General features: G+C 42.7%; 1 protein-coding gene across 1 annotated transcript in view; it reads left to right on the forward strand.

Moving 5' to 3' along the window:
- LOC120937308 (enoyl-[acyl-carrier-protein] reductase, mitochondrial-like) overlaps window positions 1-22,219 on the forward strand; it is a 122,696-nt gene that overhangs the window by 96,599 nt on the left and 3,878 nt on the right. Inside the window, exons 6-8 of the mRNA XM_040350412.1 lie at window positions 3,402-3,504; window positions 3,704-3,777; window positions 15,889-15,949. Coding sequence (XP_040206346.1) covers window positions 3,402-3,504; window positions 3,704-3,777; window positions 15,889-15,949 — 238 coding nt within the window. The remainder of the gene's footprint in view (window positions 1-3,401; window positions 3,505-3,703; window positions 3,778-15,888; window positions 15,950-22,219) is intronic.

The following is a 22,219-nucleotide window of genomic DNA, read 5'->3' on the forward strand; positions in this document are numbered from 1 at the left end:
AATCATCCCTCTGGCGTCTCGGGGCTGCTGCGGCGTCACACTACAGGCGACAAAACGCCTAGGTGTGAATGGGGGCTAATTGGTAACTTGCTGTTACCGCAATCTCCTGCTCACTAAGAAAGAGAACTCAATAACAGCTAGTTACCGCAGCTTGTTTACATTCTGTGACCGGTTGTGATTGGACACAGCTGGTCATGTGGTAAAGAACCAATTTCATTGGCTTTTTACCCTGATTGGGGATGGGCTGTGTCCAAGGGACACGTTGCATTCCCGATCGCCGTGATGCCCTCCCCTGGGGGCATGCACAGGAAGATTAGATGTAACTGACAGTGAATGGACACAGCCGGTCACGTGGCAAAGAGACATTTTCATTGGCTCTTTACCCTGATCATGGGTGGGCTGTGTCTTGAGGGACACGCCTCTTTCCCGATCAACGCTCTTCACTCAAGAGTGGCAAGAACATGCAAACATATGGTGTCCACCTGGAGGGATGAGAGGTTCCCACTGGCATAATTTTACTATATACCAGGCAGGAATCGGTTAAAGAGACAGTACTATTGCAGCTAATTGTTTTACTAATCACAATACCATCTTGGTTGTGTTTTTTTTGTCCTTATTATGATACATCTTCCAGTATATTGTAAGTACTATATACAGTATATAACTGTTACAAATACGTTTGGCTAACAATATGCTTCTTGTATAAGCATGCACTATTAAAACGAATGCCCCACCCCTAATTAAAGTACATGCTTCTCCTAAAATGGCTTGCTGGACACACAGAAAACTTGCTGGAAACAGTTTTAAATTGTTGGTAAGTATGCGATGGTACAATGTTTCTTAAACAAATCTAATATACTGTATATACTGTATGTACTCACATTCAGTCATATCCATGAATGAATTTATATATGAAGGAGTGAAGATAGGTGATCCCATCACTGTTCTTCTGAACAGTGCAAATTAGCTAGTTACGGCGATCCACGTATGTACGTCCGGCCGGCGCTTTTTTTTTTTACGTCGTTTGCGTTCGGCTTTTTCCGGTGTATAGTTAAAGCTGCTATTCTGAGGCGTACTCAATGTTAAGTATGGCCGTCGTTCCCGCGTACAATTTTTTATTTTTTACGTCGTTTGCGTAAGTTGTTCGCGAATAGGAATTTGCGTAGAATGACGTCACCGTCGTAAGCATTGTCTGGTTCCGGTTTAATTTCGAGCATGCACACTGGGATACCCCCACGGACGGCGCATGCGCAGTTAAAAGAAAAACGTTGTTTACGTCGGGTCGCAACGTATTTACATAAAACACGCCCCCATCACAGATATTTTAATGGCGCGCCATTACGCTGCCAAAGATACACTACGCCGCCGTAACTTTCGGCGCGCATTCTTTGTGGATTTGAAGAAAAAAAAAAGTTACGGCGGCGTAGTGTATCTTAGATACACTGCGCCCGGCGTAGAGAAGCGCCGATCTACGTGGATCTGGCCCAAGAACATTTGAATTTTTGCAGTAGAATAAACTGAACTCTCAAATAAACTGTAGTATAATAGTATAATATATTGAGGTATATAAACTATTTACATGATACCAGGTGATCTAAATCCCTTCACTTGGGATGCTAGTGCTACAACTCAAAGTTTGAGTTAAAAATCTGAGGTATTATGTAAAAAAGCCTTCCCTTAGCCAAATGGGTAGGTATTTTGTCAAGGTATATAGCTAGAGGCACCAGGAGTGCTTTCCCGCCACAATGGATCTCCCCAGCGGTGACAGACTTGTGAATAGTGAAATCATGTTTAGAAATATCTTAAAAATGAAACCCCTTTTCTTGGATATCTAGATGGGTGCCATGGCTCTTTTCTATTATTTCAGTCATCAGTAATAAATAGCAACAAAAAAGACCTAGAAATAAATCCAGAATTTTGGATCTAAAACCTGAATCCAAATTTCAGCATTATTTTTGGTTCGGATTACCAAAAGACTTTTGGGACCAAGGGACTAAAGCAGGGGTCTCAAACTGGCAGCCCTTCATCTGTTGCGAAACTACAAGTCCCATGAGGCATTGCAAGGCTGACAGTTCCAAGCATGACTCGCAGAGGCCACAGTTTTGCTACAGCTGGAGTGCTACCAGTTTGAGTCCCCTGGACTAAAGGCTGCTTGAAAGGTTGTTTCTGCCTTATACTATCTGCTTCTTTTGCTACCTGAGCACCCTTATCTTATCTTGACTGTCAGTATCAGCAGGTCCCGCCCTTCAATCTTGGTGTCCCTGGTATTTAAAGGATATGGCTCAGGCTTTTTTTTGGTCATAGCTTCTTGTCATGCAGGACTGTCAAGATTTACCCCAAATTTTCTGCATAGTTTGTATCATGTAATGCTTTGTCATACACACTGGGGCAGATTCACAGAAGAAATACGCCGGAGTATCTACGGATACTCCGGCGTATTTTCAAATTTGCTGCGTCGTATCTTTAGTTTGATTCCTCAAACCAAGATACGACGGCTTTTGGCTAGGATCCGACAGGCGTACGGCTTCGTACGCCTTCGGATCCTAGGTGTAATACTTTGGCGCCCGCTGGGTGGAGTTCGCGTCATTTTCTGCGTTGGGTATGCTAATTAGCTGTTTACGGCGATCCACGAAGGTACGCGCGTTCGTCGCATTCTCTTACGTCGTCGCTAGTTGGCTTTTCCCGGCGTAAAGTTAAAGCTGCTATTTGTTGGCCTATCTTTAGATGTCCCATGTTAAAGTATGGGCGTCGTTCCAGCGTCAAATTAAATTTTTTTTTTTTGCGTAAGTCGTCCGGGAATAGGAAAGGACATAACGCACGTCGCCGTTCAAAAAAATTACGTCGGTGCGACGTCATTTCGCGCAAATCACGGCAGGAAATTTCAAAACGGAGCATGCGCAGTACGTTCGGCGTGGGAACGCGCCTAATTTAAATGATACACGCCCCATTTGAATTAGGCGGGCTTGCGCCGGACGGATTTACACTACGCCGCCGCAAGTTTACAGGCAGGTGCTTTGTGAATCAAGCACTTGCCTGTAAAACTTGCGGCGGTGTAACGTAAATGAGATACGTTACGCCGCCGCAGATCTACGTGAATCTGCCCCACTATTTTTAGAGGCTGGTTTGATTTCAATAGGAGTTTTGCTTTGGAATTTCAGAATGTCTTTGTTTTTTACCATTTTAAAAAGTTTGGCTGAACCACAACTGATCAAATTTTCAGAGCTTCACTTATCTCTACTGGGAAGGCAGAAAGTATAGGAACAAGTGGTTAATGTGTGGACCCTCTGCCCCTTCTATGACCAACCACTGTCTGTGATCACTATGTTGTTACGACTGAAAGTCTTCAGGTCGGGTTTACTGGATGTTAACTTACTTATTTTTACATCTTTGTATATTTGAAGGTCTAACTTGAGTGAAACAATAAAAAAACTGAACTCACTTGGTGCTAACTATGTTATTACTGAGGATATGCTACACAATGAAGAAATGGCAAATCTCTTTAAGGTAATCTTTTGGGAACAATTTCTCCATGTGAGTTTTCTAAATGCCCTCTACAATTGCAAAAGCTCTGCTGTGTCTGTATATTTTTTTAATGCTTGTACCTAGTAATCACCTGTGACTGCATGAAGTAATTATCAATATACTGTGTATTGTGGCATCACAAATCAAGCTGCCCATGCTTTCACTTATTTTTTTTTTCCAGGTAGTTGAAAGGCCTAAATTAGCTCTCAACTGTGTAGGTGGAAGCAGTGCTGGAAACCTTTTCTGCCATCTCAAGTAAGTATTATTTACCTTGAGTGTAAAGTATATATTACATTTAAAAACATGTACAGTGCCATGATTTCTGCTCTGACATAGAGCTCATTCTCTTAAACTTGCTTGAGAAGTGGATGGCAAATGCTGCCCAACTGTTTGTGATTATCAGCCAGTTTTAAAAAGTTTATGCACAATTCTGCCCTAAATAACAAAATACTAGCTGAACAACACACCAAAGCAAAACAATGGGCGTCTAGAAGGCAAACAGAAGATTATATGTATTTCTTATTCGTTTATGACTATTCAGTACTGTATTCCTTTTTTAAATATCTAGGGCACATGTGCATGGCAGTCTGTGTCATACACACCATAAAGTATATCTAAATTTTAAACCACAATCTTTAAATTTGATAATACATGTGGCGATACCACTATAGAACCAGCTTGATAGGATGGGTCCTCTATTCTTTGTCTGGACCTTTTCAAGGACCTAAACCCCTCTAACACACCAGGTTGAGTTTACAAACATACAATAACACAGGAATTCACTAAAGTAGTACTTACCACCCAATAGTAGTGCTACATTAAAAAAAACATTAAGCCCTTCTAGAATAGCAAAATTCGCCCCACAGGCCCCGAATTGCTGCTGGAGGCTGTGTGGAAACTTAGGAACTCTGTTCCATATTTTCTGGGTTTGTCCTTTGGTGGCTAAATACTGGAAGGATGTTTTTCAGGTTATACTTGATGTCCTGGGTCTACCACTACCAATGGAGCCGGGTATGGCACTGCTCTCGTTGGGTATTGAGTCTCTCCCCCCTGACAAAAGAATGATAGCCACACACATTCTCCTAAGTGCGAGATTAGTGCTTGCCCGCCACTGGAAACAAGTAAACCCCCCCTCCTTGCTGGAAGTGATCACGACCACCCATACTCATGCCACATACGAACTACTATACGCCTCCTCGCAAAATTCCTCACATAAAATACGCCCCCTGTGGCAACTATGGTTTGATTGGTACGAGCGGTACAAACTCCCTTGAATTTGACTCTTTAACTCTTCGATGCGTTGGCTGTTGCCTCCATTGGTGTGGTGGAAGACGGACGGAGGGTTGCGCTTGTTTGTTTGTCTGTTTATTTTACTTTTGTACTTTATTTCTACCGTTTTATAGTATTTTTATACTTCTTTTCTTTTGTTATGTTTCTTTCTACGATTACTCGGCTCACCAGGCCTTCTAAATAGAGTTGAACGCTTCAACTGTGATTACATTGCTACGTAATGAACGTATATGTTGCTGTTGCATCAGCTATGGGCTTCGAGCCTTGTTATCTGCTACTTGGAAAACATTTTTTTCAATAAAAACGTATTGAAAGATAAAAAAAACATTAAGGCAGTAAAGGCAAACTTGATTCATTGTTACTATGTTAATATGGTTTGTAACTAGCCAAGCATAAAATGGATTAACAATGGTAATAACACAATTTAGCAGACAAAGTGATTAACAGTAGGGACTAGGCAAAATATAAATCCAGATCAGCATAAACAGAACCAAGGTCACCTAAAGTGTAACAGTGAGCAGTAGTAAATATTAATCTACAGATGTGCTGGAACTATACTGCCAGAGCACATTCATGGCAGCGATGCTAGTCCTAAACCAACTGGGTATGCAATTTTCAAAAGAAAAGGAGGATGGTAGCAGATGGGACAGGGGAACAAAGGGAGCTTGCAGAATAATTATTATGGGAGGGGCAGTTCTTTAAGATGTTCCTCTGCTGGCTATCATTGGGGCCCTTTAAGAGCATCTGTGTATTTAACAACAGTCCCAGTTAACCTGCATGCACTATAAGTACAGTATAGGTGCTGAGTAGAGTCTTGGTACAGGTGCAAGATAGATGTGGTTCAGATACAATAAAGGTTTGGTATAATGCAGTATAGGGTTGGCATAGGTGCAGTCTAGGTTTGAAATAAGTGAGTTATAGAGTGTAATATGGGTGTTGCATGGATTGGGTACACTTGATGTCCTGCTCTCAGTGACTCAGACCCTGCTAGCAGTATCAGCAATGAATAAATAGCCCTCTCACCAGTCCCCAGGATGCTGGGGTGCACTCTTGCTCTAGAACGGGGTCCCCTCAGTCTCTCCCTGAAAGTCTCCGGTAATCAGCTGTGAGAAGCAGAGGTCAAGTGGAAGCTCCAGTCTCCCTGCGGCACCGGTGCTGTAAGGCACCCCGGTGTCCTCACTCCCAGTCTCAGGCTTGGATCTCTTGGTCCTCACTCCCAGTCTCAGGCTTGGAGCTGGTATGGTCTCCCGCTGGCAGATGAATATCCAGACAGAGGTGCTCTCTCTCTCTATCTCCCTTGGAGCCAAACCAAAGAACTTATCTGGGCAGTTAAGATAAAGATAAATATCTCTCCACTCCTCCTGAAAAAGGGTATCTATCTTGCGCCAAATTTAGGTGATAATCAATGAATATTGAATTTAAGCTGCACCCCAATAACAGTGCAATACTGAGATAAGTGATGAAAAATAGGGTGGGGGCACTAAGTTGAATACAAATTATAAATGGTGAATAAGGTGATACACATATATAAATAAGAATAAATTAAATGAAAATACCGCACCAATAAATCAATCACGTGCTGTGTAAATTAATGGTGTGAAAATGACAGAAATTATATCCTTAACAAAGTTAATACAATTCTGTCAAAAACAACTGTAGCCAATGTGCAACAGTGCAATCCATTGATGTGGTGGATACCACTAGTGTAGAAATAGCTCTAACAAAGTCCTTTAATAAAGTGCTTTAGTGCATGGTAATTAGCCTTCATATTCGCTGTGAATAGCTCCACCTTCACCGACCGTGAGAGATCACCCAAAAAAGTGCTCTGAATAAGGATGGCACCTTACCAAATGTTGTTGACCCTTTAGCCAAAAAAAAGTCAATATAGGCTCAAACTGCAGGTATATAACTGCATATCAGACTCAGACTCCTTGGGTCAGACCAGGCTCCAATAGCAATATACGGAATGAAGAGAAAGCCGCAATAGTAGAATTCTGTTTTATTAAAAAATTGTTAAAAACAGGACGCCAAGTGGCTGCTTACTTTTGTCGGTGCCCCGAACCCGACACTGAGGCTGGAAAGCGTGTCAATGTTGTGGAGAGGTAGTTACGTCGCTGGGGAGGCTGGCGTGCGTTCCACCTCCTAGACTGGAGAGCCAGCGAGACCAGAAGTTGTGCAACTGTGCGTGACCAGGTACTGCCTCGACGTATGTTTCGTTACCACGTCATCAGGAAGCGTACCTGGTCACACGTTGAGTAAGCTTAAATGTGTCTATCAATCAGCAAAGGGGGAGGGGAATCTATTGATGTCAGCCTCTGTCCCGGCTCCAAAAGCCAAACACTAAACACTAGCACATTTAAATATCAGCATAATCAGACAACATAGCAAAATATTAGCCATCCCCTATCCATATTGGAGACTTCATTTTTAGTGTTCATTAATACTAGTTGGGGGTAACCCTTTTCAATGAACCTTTCAGTCAGCAAATTTGCCTGCTGCTCAAAGTCAGTTAAGTGGTCGCAATTGCGACGAATGCGCATGAATTGCCCTTTGGGTATTGCTCCCAACCACTTTAAAAGATTTTGACCTGACTTGCTCAAGGATACAGATCTGGTTAAGGTTTTACCACCAAAACCTAAATTCATCTACAGAAGGGCTCCTGGTTTGAGGAACATGATAGCACCCAATGTACCAGATCCCCCTGAAAAACCATTAACATTTTTAAATGGGTCGGGTTTCCATTACTGCACCCGCTGTAGATCTTGTAAAACCACAAATAGACATGGGAAAAAAATCTGTAAATTCAGGTCTAATGTGACTAACCAAGAATTTACTATTAAGCCACTCATTACCTGTCACTCCAAATATGTTACCTATGTACTGGAATGTCCCTGCTCCCTCCAGTATGTAGGACGAACGACTAGAGAGCTGAGGGTCAGAATAAATGAGAATAGAAAAAATACTGAATGAATGACACAGTTGTGGAAGAACCACAATCAATGAAAAAGAGTCCAACATAAACAGGTGTTGACATTCAGTGAGAAATTAATCCACAGACGGTCCTGGAAGAAGTGATGACAGAAGCACCTCCACCACGATCACACACTGACTCTTACCAGCAAAAATTTGATCTCTAAATTATAGGAGATCAAAGACAGCATATACATAACGGAATCCTTTGGATGGTATCGCCAACCCAAGATGTTCTCACTGATAAGTTGCCTCAAGCAGTGCCCCAGTAGAAGATATATGAAGAGAGAAGAGGGAACTCACATAGTATAAAATCTTTGGGGGTTTTATTAAAAGTATAAAGATGTGCACTTACATCAATGATGAAAACATGGAGCATATAAAAATGTCAAGCCGGCCAGCTTCTTGAACGTGCAGCCCGTTTCTTCCGGGTCTGATCACTTGATGCGGTGACGTCAGAACGTCGCCTCCCAACGTTTCGTCTCGATGAGCATGTGGCCAATATCATCAAAGGTTTCCCTAATCATAGCGTCTCAAGGCATTTTGCCTTATGCCATAATAAGGACCCTCGAAAATTATTTTTTTATGGGATAGACAGGGCCACCAGTCATTGGAGAGGCACTGACCTTAAAAAAGCAATATCCCAAAATGAGACCCAGTGGCTGTACCGGTTGAGGTCTATGCAGCCGTTGGGTCTCAACATTGAACTTGACCTCAATTGCTTTATAACCAATGAGTAAACTACCCTGTTGAATAGGGACCCTGGTTGTTCACCTTATTATTAATCTATGGTATTTTTATCATTTTTAGTTATTTACTTTTATTCCTTATGAGTATCCTAAAAAATGATTTTAAAACATAATATTTTAATGTATTTGTGCTGTTAATTAAGGTACATCAATGTAACTAGTTACTTTTTGCAAGTTTGGCTAATATTTAGCTATGTTGTCAGATTATGTTGATATTTAAATGTGCTAGTGTTTAGTGTTTGGCTTTTGGAGCCAGGACAGAGGCTGATGTCAATAGATTCCCCTCCCCCTTGCTGATTAATAGACACATTTAAGCTTACTCAGCGCGTGACCAGGTACGCTTCCTGATGACGTGGTAACGAAACGTACGTCGAGGTGGTACCTGGTCACGCACAGTTACGCAACTTCCGGTCCCACTGGCTCTCCAGTCTAGGAGGTGGAATGCACGCCAGCCTCCCCAGCAAAGGGACCATCTCTACACAGCATTGACATGCTTTCCAGCCTCAGTGCTGGGTTCGGGGCACCGACAAAAGTAAGCAGTGTCAAAAGCAAAAGCAACCACTTGGCGTCCCATTTTTTAACAATTTTTAAATAAAACGTAATTATACTATTGTGGCTTTCTCTTCATTCCGTATATTGCTATTGGAGCCTGGTCTGACCCAATGAGTCTGATATGCAGTTATACCTATATTGCCTATATTGACCTCTTTTTTGTCTAAAAGGGTTGCCGAAGCCTGCCCGACTATACACAAGTGTACTGCGCTCGGTATATGCCGGTGCAGTAGTACAAACTGCACGGGAAAGCAGGTATCGGCGTATATCGCACACCCACGATTTTGCCCTGAATTTCAGGGCAAAAAAGTGTGCGGTATACGCCGATAAATACGGTATGTGTATCACCTTATTCACCATTTATAATTTGTATTCAACTTAGCACCCCCACCCTCTTTTTCATCACTTTTCTCCACTCCTCCTACTGCAGTGTGCCTATTGGGATCTGTAGTGTAAGGAGTCAAATTTCCCCATTATATGGTGGCCGTCTTATGATTGAAAGTCACTGTAAAGAGTTATGTGTGGATGTTCATATCACTGTTTCCCTTTATTTTCACTGTATTCATTTGTTGCTATCATGTTTAATGTTTGGGATACATTTTTATAATTAGAAATGTTGGTTTAGGTAGTTTCACTTCTAGTACTGCACAATTGTGGCTTATATTTTTTAAGTTGGATTGATGTGAATCTATCTATGAGTCTACATGTGTCCAGCTGCTTAGGATAGGAAGGGTATAGGGTTTTTCACTGCTCAGTGACTTTATTTTTTTTATTGTTATTGCACCACAGATATATCCACACCTATTTTTATAGTCTCACCTCAGGACTTTATGAATGTATACACATCAAGCAGTGCTTTCCGACTTCAAGGACAAGCATTTAATATTTTATGCGCAGTCCCTGTGTAAGCATTATGTGGATATTCTGCCTGAAAACAATTACAGTAGAGTTTTCAATAGAATCTTTGAAAAAAAAAAACCTCTTCCATTGTTATTGATAAATTGAAAGCAATTATTTTGTAGAACATGGAATTCCAGAAAAAAAATTGTATTGAGTCTGAAAGGTTAACTTATCATTTTCAACATACAATTGAGGACATTTATCAAGTCACAGTTGTTGTATCTGGTAATGTGCCATAGTTTGCTAATATGTTGTAGAAATATAATTTATCATAATGGCAGATTTATCATAATATCTCATTGCATGTAATAAATTTGTCACATCGCTTTGCTTGTTTTGTCACATTTGCTTACTTTTAGCATTTGGTCTGCATCATTTTTTAATTATATAACAGATCACAGTGTTAATTTCCACAGTAATCTAGGTGGTAACACTTTTAGCAAAAATGGGGAGACTGGTCGCAGGCATTTTCAAAACAGGAAGTGTCAACCACAAAAGGTTTGATTTGCACACATTTGCATGGTGCGACCTTTGGGAATAGAGTGCAACTGCATTCATAAATTACCTATAAATGAGTTTAGGCATACAACTTGCAATCCTACCCATCTACATTCAAACCGACAGATTGAGACTGTTCACTGAAAATAAAATTAAAGGAATTCTATGTGTGGATTGCTGGGACCTGTAGGAACACAACATTTGGTGCCTAAAGTGGACCTCACAATCCAAGCAAGTCAGTTTATTTGAAGAGAGAGTCCCCCTTTGGAGAGCACTACATTTTGATAAATAAACTACAGGGGGAAAAAGTTAGTAAATATACTTTCTTTTCCCCCAGCTTCTGTACTGCATCATCATGCTGTCAATTCAATTTTGGGGAATGCCTAGTTGACCAAAACTCAAGAGATGATGATCATCATCTTGTAAGATGTGGGCTGCTCAGCATTCTCACATGGCTTCTCACTGGAATTATGGTGACTTCACCTTTACCATGGGTGGAAACAGAGACAGGGTAAACAATTTCATTATTTCCCTCTAAAAAGCTTTTTTTCTCATTTAGTGCACTATTTTAATACGTTTTCTGGGTCTTAACATGGCTTATAATATTGTGATAAAATGTGAATAAACTTTAATGAGCTTACTATTTGAACTGTTGATGTAATAAAATGTGGCTACAAATTATACAGTGAAAAGCCTTTGCCTCCTGAAGGCACATACCTGTAGCAGCATGACCATTTACTCACCATGCTCAGATGCAGACAGAGGACCTTTAACTGATTTTTCCACAGCTCTCTGGGGCTTACCTGGGCAGAGGTAACTGGGCACATGATCTGCAGCCAGGTGAGATGCCCTCCACTGCCAGAACCATTGTGCTAACAGCTAAGCTGGAGCCTAATAGATCGCAGCTTCTCCAAAATACCCAAATACTGTGGGGAGATCTTTCCTGAATGCTACCAGCATACTGCAGTTCCAGTGGGGTGGTTGTATGTCCTTAGGCCTTGGATCTCTGTGTTAAAGGGATTGTAAAGGCAGAAGGTATTTTATCTTAATGCATTCTATGCATTAAGATAGAAAAAAACTTTTGTATATAGCAGCCCCCCCCCCCCCCCCAGCAACCCCAAATTATTTACCTGAGCCCCATCTCTGTTCACAAGTGTCTAAGCCATCCAGAACACTCCTCCTGATTGGCTGAAACACAGCAGCGCCCCCATTGGCTCCCACGGCTGTCAATAGAATGCATTAAGGTGAAAAAACTTTTACTTTTACAACCCCTTTAATGCTTTCTCTGCATCAACCCCTTCCTGCCCAGACTAATTTTTAGTTTTCAGCGCTGTTGCACTTTGAATGACAATTGCGTGGTCATGCGACACTGTACCCAAACTAAATCTTTATGTTTTTTCTCCCCACAAATAGAGCTTTCATTTGGTGGTATTTGATCATCTCTGCGTTTTTATTTTTTGCGCTATAAAAAAAAGAAGAGCGACAATTTAAAAAAAAAAACAATATTTTTTACTTTTTTATTTAATAAATATCACAATTTAAAAAAAAAATGTTTTTTCAATTTAGGCCGATACGTATTCTTTTACATATTTTTGGTAAAAAAAAAAAATATCACAATAATTGTATATTGATTGGTTTGCGCAAAAGTTATAGCGTCTACAAAATAGGTGATAGATTTATGGCATTTTTATTTTATTTAATTTTTTACTAGTAATGGCGGCGATCTGTGATTTTTTATTGTGACCATGACATTGCGGCAAACACATCGGACACTTTTGACAAGTTTTTGGGACCATTCACATTTATACAGCGATTAGTGCTATAAATATGCACTGATTACTATGTAAATGTGACTGGCAGGGAAGGGGTTAACCACTAGGGGGCGATGAAGGGGTTAAAATGTTCCCTAAAGTGTGTTCTAACTGTAGGGGGAGGGGACTCACAAGGGGAGGAGACCGATGCGTGTTCCTCTGTACTGGGAACACACATTGATCTCCTCACCTCTGACAGGAGGTGGATCTGTGTGTTTACACACACAGATCCACACTCCTGCCTTGATCACCAGCAATTGCGGGTGCCCGGCGGCAATCGCGGCCGCCGGGCACACCCGCCAGGTCACGAGCGGTGCCGCGGGCACGCGCGCTCTAGATCGCCGGGAACAAAGGACGTCATATGACATCCACCCGGATCGAGGCAGGGTTCCTGCTGGCAGCATTTGACAATGCGCCGGTAAGGAAGGGGTTAAGATAAGAAACTTTTTATTAGTAGTACATCCCCCAGACCCCCCTTCCCCCTTAATACTTAACTGATCTAGTGCTGTGCACATATCCAGAAGCTCTTCTCCCCTATCTCAAATGCTTGGCAGAGAGCAGTGAGAACCATTGGCTCCTACTGCTGTCAGTCAAAGCTTGTGAGCAGAGAGCAGAGGGATGGGGCTGGGCTGCGTGTTTGAATAGATGCAAACAGGCCTGCTCCGGATTGAGCATGCATGATTGCCCCCATAGGAAGCAGCTTCCTATGGGGGCACTTGGCGACTGGAAGGAGCCTGGAGTGAAGAACGCCAGAAGACTAGGATTGGGGCTGCTCTGTGCAAAACCATTGCACAAACCAGGTAAGTATTATGTTTTTGTTGTTTATTTATTTTTATTTTTTTTGTTTTTTAAATAAAACTTTACAATCACTTTAAACCCTGAAGCAAACATTTATTATATTGCAGCTTACCAATTCTTAGATGTGTAGGCTGCATTCGTTTTTATTCTTTAGGCTTTCTTTCTTCTATATTTAGCTGATGATCCAGCTAGTAAATCTGTTGTTTTTCAAAAGAACAAGCTCTCCAGCAGAATGTATCTGTTACAAGGAATATACAAGTCATTTAACATTGACAAGGGTGCTTAATATGATCAGCTTTTATTTATTTATGTAAAACCTCTATCCCAAAAGGAAAAACTGCCTATATAAAGTGTGATCTGGAGTTTAGCTTCAAATTGTTAGTGTATAAGTAAGCTACTACTTTCCTCCCCACAGACTTACAATGCTGCTGTCAAAAGGTGCCAAGTGCTCCTTCATCCAGAGTTGGGGCACTCTAATAAAGGAGGTGTGTTACTCGCAAGATCATCAGGTGTAAACAGAGCGGGAAATAAAACAAATGCAGCCACCAGATGCAATGATTGATAAGCTGCAATATATTTTTAGCACCCTCCTAGTTAGGCTGCTAAGTAAATTTTGGTTTTGGCTCCTTCTGTAATCAAGGGAGCAGAGATTGTTTGTTTTGGTCTGTTCAGGGTTTCACATGCTTGGAGTTTGACTGTTTTCCCCCTGCCTCTAGAAGAAGTTCCTAGAGTTTAGGGAGAGAGAACTCAAACCAGCCTGAATATTGATCAGGGCCTAGCCAATCCCTGGGATGTGTGCCCAGATGGTGGCTGGAGAAGCTGATAAATAGTCTGAAGCCCTGGAGAGATCGTCGCCCCCAGCCAAGTGATGCTCCCAGTTTTATATGGGGCTATTGCGCCCCTATGAGGCAAGCATTGGATTGTGCTGCTGTTCTCTGTGGTATGGGGACTGGACATCTGGAAAGGGACCTGGAACTGACTGCAGGACTTCATCAAAGAACTTCACCATCTGGTCTTTAAAAGATTTTCTCCCTTACTGGACTGTGTCCAGGGGAGGTTAGGAGGTGGCAGCTGTCCTAAGGACTTGTAAGTAATGACCTTGTACTGATTTCTGGGGATTTTTGGGATAGAAGTGTGAGATGTTGCTCTCACAGAGACTGTTCTCATAGGGTTTAGATACTGGCCAGTTCCCTGTCCTCAACGGTGTCCTGGACTGTGAGCTTTGTGAAGGGTGCTTTTCTGTACTGTGCAGTGTTCCTGAAGTTGCACTGGTTACCTACAGCTGTGCAATTGTGCAAGGTAACCAGGTGCCAAAGAGTCTTGCCTCATGCCAATGTTATAAAGTGGGGAAGGGTACCATCATCCTAAAATGACAATTTGTAAAACAGGAGACAACCCCCAAATGTCCCCGGGGGGACAAAAAAAATTACTCTCGGTACCCAAAGGACTACACAACTGAGGTAGTATAAAAAAAATGTTTTATTAGTACAGAATCTAATAATTCATATAATAAAACACATAAATAAAATTACATCTATCACATATTTGACAGAATGTGATTTGAACCATATAAAAGCATGAATCGCTGATAGTGTAACACCCATAAGATGAACAGAACTACAGGTGTAATTTGCGATGAATCCACTACATGTTTCGCGGACAATACCACTTCTTCAGGATGAGGCAGGAGCACAAACATTAAAACAAAAAAATTGAGTAATGGCCCTGAAAAAGGTTAAGTAGCCAGTATCCCCCAGGCATGGTCCGCAAACCGTACAACCAGCTTAATAAGTTTAATTAAGTGTTTCAGCACAAGATTTTCACAATTCCCGCCCCCCCCCCCCCCCCTCAGGATTCACACATCTTGGCTGAAACTTGTGTGAATAATGCATAAATATTCTTTGTTAAACCCCTTAAGCCACGTACACACGATCAGTCCATCCGATGAGAACGGACCGATGGACCGTTTTCATCGGTTAACCTATGAAGCTGACTGATGGTCCGTCGTGCCTACAAACCATCGGTTAAAAAAACGATCGTGTCAAAACGCGGTGACGTAAAACACAACGACGTGAAAAAAAAACGAAGTTCAATGCTTCCAAGCATGCGTCGACTTGATTCTGAGCATGCTTGGATTTTTAACCGATGGTTGTGCCTACTAACGATCGGTTTTGACCTATCGGTTAGGAATCCATCGGTTAAATTTAAAGCAAGTTTGCTTTTTTTTCACCGATGGTTAAATAACCGATGGCGCCCACACACGATCGGTTTTGACCGATGAAAACGGTCCATCAGACCGTTGTCCTCTGTTTAACCGATCGTGTGTACGAGGCCTAAGACATGTCACACCATCAGTTATTAGTTCTTTTCCTTTTTCTTTCATAAGATCATACACATATTATTGAATCAATGCCATTATAAGTATATAACAAAAGAAACATAACTTCTATTCTATCGACTTCATTTTCTTAGATGCCATAGGGGGATTATGATGCTGCAAGATATTAGTAGTAATATAATAAAGCTCTTATTATCTCTGTTTATCAACAAAAACAATCATCATTATCCTAAAATACATAGGAAAACAGATCTAGAAATATTATTTTCTAGAAAATCCAATAAATGTAATCTGTGTGCATTTATATTATTTATCAAAGTAATGAGTAGGAGAATTACTAATTTTTGTTAAGTTCAAAATGTTAAAGGCCGCTTATGAAATAACAACCAATTAACTTTTATAATAGAAAATATTTGCAATTTAGAACATGCTTAGTTGTCTAACTTGTTTTTTTCCTAAGGGATGGAAGCACTATGGTCACATACGGAGGAATGTCAAGAAAGCCCACACCTTTACCTGCTGTAAGTGTTTGAAAGTCATCGGCACTCCTTTTTGGGTTTAGTTCAGGCAGTCAAGAATATTAAACTGAGGTCATCCCACCTCATCATAAATTTTAATAACTTTCTTGTTTTAAATGCATTTGTTGTCTTGACATACCAGATGCAGGCCCCTCAGAGCTTGACATATATTTCTCTTCAGTTACTCTCTAGGCACTAATAGCAACATCTGCTATAATGGTGCTGTCTACCGTTCGTCTCATGTTTTCTTAAATTATGTAATATAAATACTGCAAATGTCTAAAATTGACCTAGTTCGTGCAAGGGTACATAAAAACTAGAAGATATTCTTAAACACATGGTAATATTACAAAATGATCTTTGTTTACCTTAACAGTAGTTAAAATTACAGTATTTCACAAAAGTGAGTACACCCGTCACATTTTTGTAAATATTTTATTATATCTTTATATCTGTTTTGTGACAACACTGAAGAAATGACACTTAGCTACAGAGTAAAGTAGTGGTGTCATGTGACTCGTTGGTGACTCGTTGGTGCTAAAAGGTCTCAGGGGTGAATGGGGAGCAGGTGTGTTAAATTTGGGGTTATCGGTCTCACTCTCTCAAACTGGTCACTGGAAGCTCAACATGGCACCTCATGGCAAAGAACTCTCTGAGGATCTGAAAAAAACAATTGTTGCTCTACATAAAGATGGCCTAGGCTATAAGAAGATTGTCAAGACCCTGAAACTGAGCTGCAACATGGTGGCCAAGACCATACAGCGGTTTAACAGGGCAGGTTCCACTTAGAACAGGCCTTGCCATGGTCGACCAAAGGAGTTGAGTGCAAGTGCTCACCATCATATCCAGAGGTTGTCTTTGGAAAATAGACGTATGAGTGCTGCCAGCATTGCTGCAGAGGTTTATTGGATGGGGGGTCAGCCTGTCAGTACTTAGACCATACGTCGCACACTGCATCAAATTGGTCTGCATGGCTGTCGTCCCAGAAGGAAGCCACTTCTAAAGATGATGCACAAGAAAACCCACAAACAATTTGCTGATGACAAGCAGACTAATGCCGCGTACACACGACCGTTTTTCGGGTTGTAAAAAAATTATGTTTTTAAGGGTCTAGAAAAAACTTTTTTTTTTCAACCAATCATTAAAACGGCCTTGCCTACACACGATCGTGAAAAAAAAATGCTCTAGCAAAGCGCGGTGACGTACAACACAGACGACGGCACTATAAAGGGGAAGTTCCATGTGGATAGCGCCACCCTTTGGGCTGCTTTTGCTGATTTAGTGTTAGTAAAAGACGATTCGCACTTTTCAGTCTGTTACAGCGTGATGAATGTGCTTACTCCATTACGAATGCTAGTTTTACCAGAACGAGCGCTCCCGTCTCATAACTTGCTTCTGACGTCACCGCATCACGTGTCCAGACCCGGAAGTCACGGGCTACACGTTCTGCAAGCCGGCCGGCTGATATTTTACATGCTTCTTTTATCGTTACTGATGTAAGTGTACATCCTTCATTTTAATAAAATACCACTAAGGTTTTACGCTATGTGAGTTCCCCTTCTTCTCTCTGCATGTGACATTTGGTTGAGGAATACCTACTGGTGAAGATTCATTCGTGATTGAGGATCAATCCTTAGGATCTCATGTGTATATGCTGTTGTTGATCTCTTTGAGAAAAATTTTTCTGGTAAGGGTCAGTGTTTGATCGTGGTGGAGGTGCTTCTGTCATCACTGTTGCTGGATTGCTGTGCGGATTATTTTCACACTGGGATCACTGCTGAATGTCATCACTTTATTTTGACTGGACTTTTGTCTTTTGTATCACATTTATAATTTTGTTGACTGTGTTACTCATCTTTTGCATCAACTTCTATCCTATATGGTTTGCCTCTTTGGGTTTATTATATTAGGCACATCACATCAATTTTTTGCGCGACTCCTTCTCTTTATTATAACTTGCTTTTTTTCATGTCGCTAAAGTCCACACACGACCATTTTTTTCCACGTAAAAAACAACACCTTTAAAAACGACGTGAAAAATTAGAGCATGTTCAAAATTTTTAATGCCTATTTTTTACATCGTGAAAAATGCTCTGGAGCCCACACACGATCGTTTCTCATGACATAAAAAAAACTAAATTTTTTTTCAACCCGAAAAACGTTCGTGTGTACGTGGCATAAGGACATGGATTACTGGAACCATGTCCTGTGGTCTGATGAGACCAAGATAAACTTATTTGGTTCAGATGGTGTCAAACGTGTGTGGCGGCAACCAGGTGAGGAGTACAAATACAAGTGTGTCTTGCCTACAGTCAAGCATGGTGGTGGGAGTGTCATGGTCTGGGTCTGCATGAGTGCTGCCACTGGAGAGCTACAGTTCATTGAGGGAACCATGAATGCCAACATGTACTGTGACATAGTGAAGCAGAGCATGATACCCTCCCTTCAGAGACTGGGCGGTAGGGCAGTATTCCAACTGATAACGACCCCAAACACACCTCCAAGACAACCAATGCCTTGCTAAAGAAGCTGAGGATAAAGGTGATGGACTGGCTAAGCATGTCTCCAGACCTAAACAATATTGAGCATCTGTGAGGCATGTTCCATTTAAATGAACCGTGACCCCATGCAAATGAAGGGCCGAACGAACGGCGCATGCGCCGTGACGCTACCGTATGTCCCACACCCCTCTGCGCATGCTCGCAACTAGGCCCGGCGTAACCCCTGAGATACGCCCAGGGCATAAATACGCCCAGACATGCGCCCGTCGAGCGCAAAAGTACATCCTCTTCTTTCCCCCCCTGAAGCAAAGTACTTTTGTCTGCTGTTTGGTTTAGAGCAATGTCTGCTTCAGCTACTGGGAAGCAGAGGAGGAAGCTTAATTTCTCCGACCAGGAGAAGGATGTGATCATCAGGGCCATGTCCAGGTATGATGTGTACCTCCATGGTGCACAGAGTGGCACCACCAGTCAGGCCAAGAAGGAGGAGATCCTTTTTCAGATTGCGACAGAGGTCAATGCCCTGGGACATGAGGTGAGGACCCCCAAGGACATCCAGAAAAAGATCAATGACCTGTGTCGCCTGGTCCGAGGTAAGCTGTCCAGGATAAGGAGTCATGCCAGTGGCACTGGAGGGGGACCAGCCACTACTTTGACGCTCACTCCTGATGAGCAGGTGGTTGCCCAGTGTCTCCACAGGTATCAAGTGGAGGGAGTGGAGGGCTTTGACTCCATTGAGGATGCCTTGAGGACAGGTGTGTGTTTTATCTCCTATCCGGTGTGTAGCATGTGAGGGTGGAAGGGAACATGTGACAAGTGTGTGGGTCAGTGGCGGCCCGTCCATAGGGGGCGCCTGGGCGCCGCCCCCCTTCCCCCAAAGCCAGTAACAAAAAAATAAAAATAAAAAAAAAATTTTTTTTTTTTTTTTGGCCCTTTAAGAAAAAAAAAAAGGGCCCTTTAACAGCACTACTATGCTCAGAGTGGGCGCCGGTCACAGACTCAGTCCACTGCTATAGCGTCATTGAAGCGTCATGCCAATGCAAGCAGGCAAGATGCTTCATTTGCAGGTTTTTTTTAAGCTCTGTGGCTATGTGCTGTGCGCCACGAGCCAATCACGCTCCAGTGTCTCCACAGTCTCCACTCTAATTGGGTCCTGCTGCTTCCTCTCTGCTAAAGGAAATGGGCGGTGCTTTCCAGGGCAGTGTTACTTTCGTTTTGGCTCCAGGAGGAATCTAAGGTAGGAAACTTATTAAAATACTTTATTTGTCTCATTGTCTGTCCTGTCCACCCCATCATGTCCAGGCAGCAGCTTGTGCTGTATGCTCAGCCTGCACTGTGATCGGACTGAGTGTGGACAGGAGGGAGGGGGAGGGTGCTGTGTGCCGTGCTTCACCCAGCAATCATCAGAGCCTTACACATCTCCTGTCTGTGTGTGAGCCGGGCTCTGAATACAGCGTCCTACAGCTGTGCTTAACTTATCACTTATCTCTGTGTGTCTATCTGCCCCCCCCTCTCTCTCTGTCTGTGTGTCTCTATGCCTCCCCCCTCTCTTTCTCTCTCTGTGTCTATATGCCCCCCCTCTCTCTCTCTCTCTCTCTCTGTCTATCTGGCCCCCCCTCTCTCTCTCTCTCTCTCTCTCTCTCTCTCTCTGTGTCTATATGCCCCTCTCTCTCTCTCTCTCTCTCTCTCTCTCTCTCTCTGTGTCTCTATGCCTCCCCCCTTTCTCTCTCTCTGTGTCTATATGCCCCTCTCTCTCTCCCTGTCTCTCTCTCTCTCTCTGTGTCTCTATGCCTCCCCATTTCTCTCTCTCTGTGTCTATATGCCCCTCTCTCTCTCTCTCTCTCTCTCTCTCTCTCCCTCTCTCTCTCTCTCTCTGTGTCTATCTGCCCCCCCCTCTCTCTCTCTCTGTCTATCTATCTATCTATCTATCTATCTATCTCTGTATCTATCTATCTATCTATCTATCTATCTATCTATCTATCTATCTATCTATCTATCTATCTATCTATCTATCTATCTCTGTATGTATCTATCTCTGTATGTATCTATCTCTGTATCTATCTATCTATCTATCTATCTATCTATCTATCTATCTATCTATCTATCTATCTATCTATCTATCTATGTATGTATCTATCTATCTATCTATCTATCTGTCTGTCTGTCTGTCTATCTATCTATCTATCTATCTATCTATCTATCTATCTATCTATCTATCTATCTATCTATCTATCTCTGTATGTATCTATCTCTGTATGTATCTATCTCTGTATCTCTCTATCTATCTATCTATCTATCTATCTATCTATCTATCTATCTATCTATCTATCTATCTATCTATCTGTCTGTCTATCTATCTATCTATCTATCTATCTATCTATCTATCTATCTATCTATCTATCTATCTATCTATCTATCTATCTCTGTATCTATCTCTGTATCTATCTCTCTATCTATCTATCTATCTATCTATCTATCTATCTATCTATCTATCTATCTATCTATCTATCTATCTATCTATCTATCTATCTATCTATCTCTGTATCTATCTCTCTATCTCTCTATCTATCGCTCTATCTGTAGCTCTATCTCTCTATCTATAGCTCTATCTATCTGTCTGTCTATCCAATTATCTATCTATCGGAATATCTGTCTGTCTGTTTGCAGGTCCCATTGTCTGCGAGTGACTTTGGCGGGGGGGGGGGGGCTGGGGTTTTGTTTGCGCCCCCCCCAAAAAATGGAGCACCAGCCGCCACTGGTGTGGGTCCACCAACATGTGAATGTTTTGTGTCATCCACAGATGTGCAGGAGGGAGCGGGGCCATCTGCTGCTGGTGGCCATCCCACACCATCCCCCGAACATCATTCTGAGCCTGACCCCCTGGGAAGCCGTGAGTCATCGGTGGAGGGGAGTGGCCACACCTCTCCTCGGGAGGTGGTTGAGGAGGAGACGGTCAATATGGACCATGATGTTGTCCTGTACTTGGAGGAGTCTCCCCCTTTGGCCGGGCCCTCTCAGACCTCCACCACCATCATGGGAAGCCCCTCAGGGTCCTCCCCCAACAGGTCTACACCCTCAAGGGACTCCCCTTATAGACGGCCCAAAGCCTCTCCTGGCCCCAGGAAGACTACCAGGAAGACTAGGGGGTGTCTGAGTTCCTCCCGGAACATCTCAAGAGGGAACAGGCCCGCCAGACTCGCCATCTGGGTGAGGTTGCCGTACGGGACAATACTGCTGCCATCCAGGCAGAGGGGAGGCAGTCAAGGCTGCTGCAGGCCGAGACCAATGCGGTCCTCACCCGCATCGCCCTGGCGTTGGAGGGCAGGCAGCCAGCCAGGGAGAGACCAGGGGATGCTCCTCCTCCTCCTGATTCCCCCCTCACCTGAGGCTCCCACCATGCAGCTAAGGAGCCGGGGCCATGGCACCAGGCGTGGGCCACGACAGGGCCGATGAGTGTTTTTTGTATGCTCAGGATATGAGTTTTTTGTTTTTTGTAGACCCAGCACATGGTCAGTAGTGCAGGCTACAGTGTGACTGGTGTGTGAATAGAAGGGGGTGACACTCCTGCCAGTAAGGGGTGTCATCCTGGCTTGTCGGGGAGAATTTATCCCCACGGCCGTGTGAATGTGGTATGAATGGACAGCGACACCATTGGAGCCTTGCGCGGCGTTGCTGCTCCCAAGTCCTGCATGGTGGACTTGGGCAAATCCAATGTGATGTGGATGTGGTGTGTGTGAGCTAGGGACCACAGTGGTGTGCATGCGTGCATTCTCCT

Source organism: Rana temporaria, chromosome 4 (genome assembly GCF_905171775.1).
Source record: "Rana temporaria chromosome 4, aRanTem1.1, whole genome shotgun sequence".
NCBI lineage: Eukaryota > Metazoa > Chordata > Amphibia > Anura > Ranidae > Rana > Rana temporaria.